This window comes from Trachypithecus francoisi, unplaced genomic scaffold (assembly GCF_009764315.1).
Source record: "Trachypithecus francoisi isolate TF-2019V2 unplaced genomic scaffold, Tfra_2.0 Lachesis_group1, whole genome shotgun sequence".
Lineage (NCBI taxonomy): Eukaryota > Metazoa > Chordata > Mammalia > Primates > Cercopithecidae > Trachypithecus > Trachypithecus francoisi.
In genome coordinates this window covers 102,847,251-102,856,788 of record NW_022681454.1, presented here as the reverse complement: position 1 = coordinate 102,856,788, position 9,538 = coordinate 102,847,251, and the positions used below count along the sequence as shown (strand labels likewise).

At 38.5% G+C, this 9,538-nt stretch overlaps 1 protein-coding gene across 1 annotated transcript; it reads right to left on the bottom strand.

Annotated features, from left to right (window-relative positions):
- Positions 1 to 7,424: 7,424 nt before the first annotated feature.
- Positions 7,425 to 8,951, bottom strand: LOC117085752 (eukaryotic translation initiation factor 3 subunit F-like). Its single transcript, XM_033214938.1, is given in 3 exon segments — positions 7,425 to 7,496; positions 7,807 to 8,588; positions 8,590 to 8,951. Coding segments are annotated over 2 exon segments (1,101 nt in total). The 5' UTR covers positions 8,949 to 8,951; the 3' UTR covers positions 7,425 to 7,496; positions 7,807 to 7,846.
- Positions 8,952 to 9,538: the final 587 nt, after the last annotated feature.

Sequence of the window (9,538 nt, the reverse complement as noted above, 5' to 3'; positions counted from 1 at the left end):
AGGTACATTCCATCAATACCGAATTTATTGAGAATTTTGCACGAAGGGCTGTTGAATTTTGTCAAGGTCTTTTCTGCATGTGGTTTTTGTCTTTGGTTCTGTTTATATGCCGGATTACATTTTTTGATTTCATGTGTTGAAACAGCCTTACATCCCAGGGACGAAGCCTACTTGATCATGGTGGGTAAGCTTTTTGATGGGCTGCTGGATTCAATTTTCCAGCATTTTATTGAGGATTTTTGCATTGATGTTCATCTGGGATGTTGATCTAAAATTCTCTTTTTTTCTTGTTGTGTCTCTGCCAGGCTTTGGTATCAGGACGATGTTGGCCTCATAAAATGAGTTAGGGAGGATTCCACATTTTGCCAACATCCACTCTACTCCTGATATAAGCCAGGGACTAGTGGAAGGTTTAATCACTACTGCAGCCTGACTCTCTGCTATGTCTGACAGCTGATCTTTCAGACACAATGTATCTTCATTTTCAACATGCAATATCCAGTTGTCCCAACACCATTTGTTGAAAAGACAATTCTTTCCCTTGTCTTATTGTCTTGGAAACCTGTAGAAAATCATTTTAACCTAAATATAAGAATTTATTTCTAGACTCTCAGTTCTATCACATACTTTTATATGTCTATCCTTATGCCATAACTATTTTTTGAGTCTTAAAAGACAAATGGATATTTGCCAGGCAGGAAAGTGTTCAGGTAAGGTGCGAGTGGGAGACAGAGGGCATTCTAGATGGAGACAGTGGCGTGAGTAGAGATGTGAAGGGGGACATGATGACCACGTTGGAGAAGAACAAGAATTGGGGTGTAGCTAGAGCATTAACAGCTGTGACACACACAGTAGGTGGTGGAGAGAGAGGGCAAAGTCTACAACTAAGGAGTTTGACTATTACTGTACAGAAACATGAGCTTGTGAAGACGTTTACACATGATTATATTTGACTCTGTAAAAGTCTCTCTAGCAGCAGTGTGAAGAATGAATTGGAGGACCATAAGGAAGCAGAAAGGCCATTTCAGAAATTAACTCCTCATGTTCAAGCAAACAATTGAAAGAACATAAAGTAAGGCAGGAGCAATGGGGCCAGAGAAGAGGGATAGATGCGTGTGACAGATGTTTACAAGGAAAAATCAGTAACGATTTCTTCACCAGTTGGATGAATTATGTCTAGGGAAAGGGAATAATTATTCATGACTTCTACTGAAGAGGGTTACTCACCTAGCTAGAGAAAACAGGATAAAGAATAGGTTTGAGCAAACACAATAATTTCAATTTGGGATACCTTGGATATTCCCAAGTATTTTCTGTGTGTCAAGCACTACAGAAAACTGTTTTACATACAGTATTTTATTTAATTTATATGCATTATGCCACTAGTCCTGCAAGGTTTCATTGAATCTCTTTTAAGAAGAGGAAACTAAGTCTGAGGAAAGATACAGAATTTAACCATTTCATATTGGTAGTTTGCAGTAGTTTTAAAATATCTCTATATATTTAAAGTAACTATCATGATTGTATCTCATTACAGAAGGTTATTATAGGAGAAATACACTATGTGTAAACTCAAAACAGAAAAACTAACCCATTCTTTGTATTCCTGTCAGTTGGAGTTACTTTAATTCGTATCCCTGTCAGTAAATAAACACACAAATAAATAGATTGGAATGGGATGCAGACGGAAAATCTGCCTTATTGAAAAGATGAATTTAAATTCAACTGATGTATATTAAACATCTGCTACCGTGAGACACTTTACAGAACATACTTGTATAAATTACTTGTCTTAGCTCTTAAAACAACTGTCTAAAGTATGTCATTTCTTGTTTCATAAAAAAGTAACCTACACTAGGATAACTTCTTGATTTTTAACCCAGTTCTTTCTACTTATTTTGTTTCTAAATATTATACCTTTGCATAGAGGTACACATTCAACAATCACTTGTTTGAGTGAGTATGACTTTTCTTATAGGTGATAATAAATAAAAGAAACAGCAATTGGGTCTTTTCATTTTATAACAATGATCTTGAACCATGATGTATCCAAATTCTGACACTTTGGGTAATTCCTGCATTATAAAACACACGTGAGATTTAAAGAAATACACCAATAAATCCTGAAAATTTTTGATTACATTATAATTATTGTATCAAACCTTTGAATTCTGAAAAGCAAGTAATGTACCCAACACGCAGTAGTCATTTAATAACGTTTTAAATTTACTAATTAATTGTCTTTGGGCCTGACTTAAATAAGCTATAGATCTTCTTTAATATCTACAGAGCTGGCATAAATTTTAATAAATACGTTTTTATAATGTTTTACTTTTGTAAATCAAGTTGTTTTAAAAAACAGTTTGTTTGCTTGCTTGTTTTGAGACGGAGTCTCGCCCTGTTGCCTCGGTTGGAGTGCAATGGCGCCATCTTGGCTCACTGCAACCCCCACCACCCAGGTGCAAACGATCCTCCTGCCTCAGCTTCTCGAGTAGTGGGGATTACAGGCCCCTGCCACCACGCCCAGTTAATTTTTGTATTTTTAGGAAAGACAGCGTTTCACCATGTTGGCCAGGCTGGTCTCAAACTCCTGACCTTGTGATCCGCCCACCTCGGCCTCCCAAAGTGCTGATTACAGGTGTGAGCTACTGCACCCCGCCACAAAATAACCTTTATCTTAAATAATAGTCACATTCATTTCATTTATCTTTAATGCACATAAGGAACAAGCAAAGTAGAAAATGCATACTTTTATGTATACTTTTATACTATATTGTAAATATATATTATGTAAAGATATCTCTTATTGTCACATGAGGTTGTGATGTCATCTGTGTATTTATTTAGCATGACATCTCTAAATGTTACTCTTTATCCTATTTTTATATTGTAAATTTGTGCATACCACAGAATTTAGAAATTGATAGCTGGCTTAGCCCTTAAAATATTGGCCAAGCGTGGTGGATCACACCTGTAATCCCAGCACTTTGGGAAGCTGAGGTGGGTTGATTGCCTGAGGTCAGAAGTTCAAGATCAGTCTGGCCAACATAGTGCAATTCCATCTCTACTAAAAATACAAAATAAATTAATCTGGCATGGTGACATTTGCCTGTAATCCCAGCTACTGGGGAGGCTGAGGCAGGAAAATTGCTTGAATCAGGGAGGTGAAGGTTGCAGTGGGCCGAGATCATGCCACTGCACTCCAGCCTGGACAAAAAAGTGAGACTCCATCTCAAAATATATGTATATATCTCCCAAGACTGAAAATAAAATTAATATCATACAAAGGTGATATCATACAAACGACCAACTTGGGCCATAAAGCTATTTTGCCACTTATGAATACAATCGATTTCTTGCCATTTCCTTTGCCAAGTTAAACTTACTATTGGGCTAAGTACAAATGATTTTTATTCCATTTTGTAATATCCTATATACCTTCCCAAATTGGCCAGAAGACAAAATTCAACTGTTCTACCACATCTGAGCTTATAACAATATGTTTCAGATGATTGTCTCCAAATACTATGGGGCCTACAGTTTGTTTTTTAGCCCAGCAAGTTTATAGCAATATTGTAAAGCAATGACTTCAATTTTATATAATCATGCTTGGCACAGATAGTGGCTCTTATCCAGACCTCTTTTAGGAATTATGTAAATATCATATGTCTCTTTTTCAAAATTTACCACCACAGTGTTAGATTACTGACCTCATCCTTAATAGACCACACAACGTACCGACCTTAGCATTTGTCTTTTTTGTGCTTAGCTCATGTGATGAACACCTGACAACCATCCTTAAAACTTACCACCCACTCTCTCCTGCTCTGCCTTTTAAATCATGCTTGTTAATTTCTTTGGAGGCTTGGCTGAGAAGCAGGATGTGATGTACTGTATGGAGCCATGATCACAGAGGTACAATACCACGTCAGTGTAGGATTTTAATGATGTAGTTATTCCTAATAGTTTGGAGGTGTGACCAGAATTAAGTAGAACATAAGCAAAAGACTTTTGGAATGCAAATAACATTTTGTCCTTCCATGTATCTCTATTTTATAGTACAATGAATAAGCATATGGTATCCAGATTGAAGTGGATCTGGGTTAGAATCCTATCCTAACCCAGAGCTGTGAGCTGTGTAACTTGGGGAGGATCTTTATCCTGAGCCTCAGTTTCCTCATCTGGAAAACAATTATAATTATGTTTACAACACAACCTTGTGGATTACACCAAAAAAATTACATAAAGCATTTAGCATATGCCTGCCTCAAAAGGCAATCAGCCGGGTGCAGTGGCTCATGCCTGTAATCCCACACTTTGGAAGGCTGAGGTGGGAGGATCGCCTGAGGTCAGGAGTTCGAGATCAGCCCGGCCAACAAAGCAAAATCCTGTCTCTACTAAAAATACAAAAACTAGCCGTACATGGTGCCCCGTGCCTGTAATCCCAGCTGCTTGGGAGGCTGAGGCACGAAAATCACTTGAACCCAGAAGGCAAATGTTGCAGTGAGTGGAGATCATGCAGCTGAACTCCAGACTAGGCAACAGAGTGAGACTCCATCTCAAAAAAAGAATAAGTAATTGCTCCATGAAGTATAGTTGTTATTATTATTAATACTATTATTGCTATTATTGTCTAGTTTTTTTTTTTTTTTTTGAAGTCTGTGTGATGAATATAGCCCAAGTCAGTAAGATTGGGCACAAAACAAAAGCAAAGTATGTTACTGCTAAACCTTAACTTTGGGCAACTTTAGCTTTTCTTTTAGAAAATCCATCATTTCTTGATTTTGTGTTTTAGATGTTTGCCCAAAACATTTTGGAGAAAAGAGGCATAAAAATGAAGTACTCATTTACATACACAGTCCTGATAAATCGTACCTTCCATGTCCCCTTTTCTTTTTCCAGTGTAACTTCTCCCCCTCTCTACAGCCTGGAACGTAACTCTGCTGTACTGGCCAAGTGCTACAGCTGAAACAGAACAGTATCTGGCTAAGCAGATGTGTGTCAACAACTAAACTCTGGAAAAAAAGTTGTAACTCTAGTTCTGCCACTTAGCAACTGCAAGATCAACCACTCTGTGCCTCAGTGTCCTTTAAAATCGAGTTAATAACACTACTCAATTCAGAGAGCTGTGTGAGATGGTATATTAAAGAGTCCATAAGAGTGCAAGGCACATGGTCATGCAACATAAATCTTAGTTTTCTATTACAGTATTTACGGCATGTACTATTCATACACAGCATTGCATTCACACATACCTACAAACATAAAACTGACATTTTCTTTTCTGTGTCATGGTAACTACGTTATTTTCCTATGGTGTGTCCTTAGGTAATCTGCATTGCATAGAAATTTACAAAATGTAACACCTATTTGATTCTTCTTTTCTCAGTATCTTAGTCACTCCCACTATACATTGTTATGAATTTGGAAACCTTGAGTTCATGTTTTAGGTCACAAAAATACACTTAAGGCTCTGCTGTTGTTGTTTTACTGTTTCAGGCTAACTAAAGACTGCTAAGTTGTAAAGCTTTTCTTTATCCCTAGGAAACAGTCAAGATCTGAATTTTATACTAGTATCTATATCAACTGTGAACTGATACTCTTTGATAGGAGTCTGATAAAATTGTCATGTTGTCCTAATTGATGTATTTTCCGTATCTTCATTTATGGTTACAGTTCATCACTGTGTGAGCAACACACACACACACAACTTCTCTATCTAACCTAAATATGGGATGGGAAGATAGCAAGGAAGTTAGAGGATTTTCGGACCTTTCTACAGTGAATTGACAGTTTCTTTCATTGGGTCCAATGTTTCCGACATTTTGGTATCAGCAATTCCAGTGATAGTATCTAGGAAGTTAGCTCCATACCACAGATTTTGCTAGGAAAATAAAAAGGTTATTTTTCCTTGGAAATAAAAACTACATATCCTAAGAAGTTTACAGTTCTTTTAGTGTAGGACCTATTTTCCTTGACTTGAGATTGTCAATTCCTTTGCTAAAAAAAAAAAAAGAAAAAAAGAAAAAAAGAAAGTATTTACCATAAAAGGAGATCTTTGTGGCATGACGTTTAAAGAAATAGGGTGTGACGTCTGATATTCATGACCATTATTTCTAAATACCATGTGTATGGCATTAATGATACTTTGTATTGTGATAAGAAAAGTATCTATTGCTTCCTGGATATTACTAGAGTTTATAACATGTGTTTGTAATTGAATCATGTGCATAAGATAAGTAAGTCTCTAAGAAGTTAAAGCCAGCCTATTGTCTGAGAGCTCAGAGACTGAGGAGTTAATAGCTTTATTAAAGATTATGAGACCCTCTGCCTCTGTGTATTTGGTTAAAAATATATATTTATACATATGGGTTGAATATATGTTATTTCTTAGGTAAGAAAAATAAAACAAAATCTTTGACATATGAAATTAATTTATATGAACATATTTTTATGATATTCTGTATTATACTATGTCATCTTATTTCTCTCGAGTGAGTAAAAATGGTCTTTTACAAAAAAGAATCTAAACCAAGGTAATGGAATTTAGCAGAAGTGTTTCAAAAATAAGGCTTGGGAGATTTGAGATCATTTGACAAATTTTTTGAGAATCTGAATTAAGCACACTTGTGTTCAAATTTTTTCTTCAACATGTTATTTTCCTTTAGTAAAAGTATAGTATTAGAAATATATTGATTGAGGTTTTAGTCATTTCTTCAATAATCACATATATTTGTATGATTAATCGCTAATTACAATTGTGATAATGCGAGTATACGTATGATTCTCAGTTTTCAACTTAATTGCTTCAGAGTTGGTGAACAAAAGTTTGGTTATTATAAATCACATTCTTATATCTTCAAGACACCAAATTATACATCTAGCTTATGCTCATGGATATTCTTTTCAAACTATAAAAGTGCAAAATTAAATTGTGACACACACACACACACAGAGAAAAAATATTTATTAAGTATAGAAAGCCAAACCTAATATATTAGCCACCTAAGAACAAGAAAGGAAATCTAATACCAGAAATGAAGATGATTATACATTTTTTAAATCATAGATATGAGCAAGGCAGATATGTGTTTATTATAGTATAAATCATCAAAATCGACACGAAAAATGTCAAATTACTATGGCAGAAATTGTTAAAGTTGTTTGAGGATCAATTCCAGAAAGTTGTTCAGCTTAAGCTGTCTTCATGGAAGATTTTTCAAATCTTCCAGGGATTTATAATTGCCAAAGGATCTAAATTATTGCAGAGCACCACAAAGGAAGAAACTTTTTCTAATTCATTTTAAAAGGTTGACATATTTCTGATCTGAAAACCTGACACATAGGATAAAAAGAAAAAGCTGTCAATCCATCTCACTATTAGTAGCATTGCTAAAATTATAAATAGATCTTAGAAAAAAAATTTTTTTTTCACAAAAGCTAGGCTATGTTTATTAGAGTCACACACAGTTGACTGTCTCAGTGTGACTCAAGACCACAAAAGGCCGGGCGCGGTGGCTCAAGCCTGTAATCCCAGCACTTTGGGAGGCCGAGGCGGGCGGATCACGAGGTCAGGAGATCGAGACCATCCTGGCTAACACGGTGAAACCCCATCTCTACTAAAAATACAAAAACGAGCCGGGCGAGGTGGCGGGCGCCTGTAGTCCCAGCTACTCAGGAGGCTGAGGCAGAAGAATGGCGTAAACCCGGGAGGCGGAGCTTGCAGTGAGCTGAGATCCGGCCACTGCACTCCAGTCCGGGCGACAGAGTGAGACTCCGCCTCAAAAAAAAAAAAAGAAAAAAAACCACAAAAAACCCATTTCTCCTTCACTTCTGAGTCCTGGGTTTAAGACCTATACCAGCAGGCGTACTGCTTGGGGTCCATTCTCAGGTTTCCAAGTTTTTCATTGAGGGCAATCTGTGACTGTGTGAGGTTGGCCAGGTAGGTCACCATCAGCAGGTCATTGATGTTGCTGTTGAGCATGGTCTGGAAGTCATCGGGAACTATTTTGGGTACTTGGTTAACCAGGCTCATCAGGAAGCGGCCCACAGTATTGTCAGCTGACACCTTTCCAGACAGTACATCCTCTGCATATTGCAACACTGTGCTCAGGGCATCCTGGATGCGAGCTGATGCCCCTCCTACTTGCTGCAAGTCACTTGAGAGTCCAATCACTCTGTTGGGGCTAAAGCAGGTCTTCATGATCAGGTCAACTCCGATGCGTTCAGTGTCATAGTATGCGTATTTCACTGTCAGAGGTGTGAACATCACTCCCATGGTCCTCCCAGGGACACCCATTAAAGTACTGACATAGGCTTTGATGCTCATGCGGCCTTTCTGGAGACTTGTGTCTACAGTGAGATGGATGGGGTTGGGGGCCTCTCGGCTGTAGTACTCATGGATTAGCACAGAGTGCTCTGTGATGTCATGGCCTGTAGCGTACCAGCCCAGGATGAGCTCATTTGGAGAAACCTTTTTATGCAGTTCATACATGTTCTTAGCAAATTCCATGTCAACAGCCACTTCATCTTCTGACTCATTGTGTGGCACTGAAAAGCAATTGGTGACCTCCACTGAGTGCTTGTCGACGGGCAGCACCCTCATTGCGTCTCTCGTAGCTGTCCACAATGGAGGCCAAAATGACTGGGTGTAGCCTGACCACGCGGCCGCCAGGGAAGGGCCCTGGGAGAGCAGGACCAGGCAGAGCGGGCGCTGGGGTCTGCGCTGGAGCTTGCGCCGAGGCCGGGGTCTGGCCAGGAGCGGCAGTTGTAGCTGCTGCTGCCGCAGTGTCTGAGGATGCGGCTGGAGCCGCAGCGGGAACTGGAGCCGCAGCCGGTGCTGGCGTTGGCGCTGGGACTGAGACTGAGGCTGATGCTGGTGCCGCCACCGGGGCTGCGGCGGCTGGCGTGGCCGGAGGAGCACTTGCTGATAACACCGGTGTAGCCATCTTGTCTAGATCTTAGAAAATTAAATACAGTACTCTCTCAAAAGAATATTGTATCCTGATTAAGTAATTGCCAACAATTGTTTTTGCCTCCACACAGTTCACAAGCTAAACCTACTCCCATTATTAATGCCTCTCATCAAAATTGTGTGATTCCTCTCAACAGTGATTGTTAAAGAAGAGGAGTAAGTAGGGGAGTATATGGGTAGATTGCAAAAGGAAATGTACCTGTTGTGTCAATCCCCCAAGAGAGACACTGTCTCATGGTCCCCAGGAAATTAAAAGTGGTTCCATTTTCTTCTATGTTCTTTCTGTATTTTTTAATGCTTTTTAAAATGTATATATTTATAATCTGAAAAATTATATGCCGGAATACTCAGAAGAAAAAAAACAATCAAGCAAACAAGAACAACAAAACTAAACAAAAACATCATAAACATTCCAGCATAGGGATGTGACTGGTAGTCTCACTAAAGACCAGCCAACCAAGCTTAGACTGAAGATTTATATTCCCATAAATATTTCTGTCCAGACATGGCCATTCTTCATTGGTTCAAGAACCTTCAAACTGCATTCAAATTAAGACCGTCTGT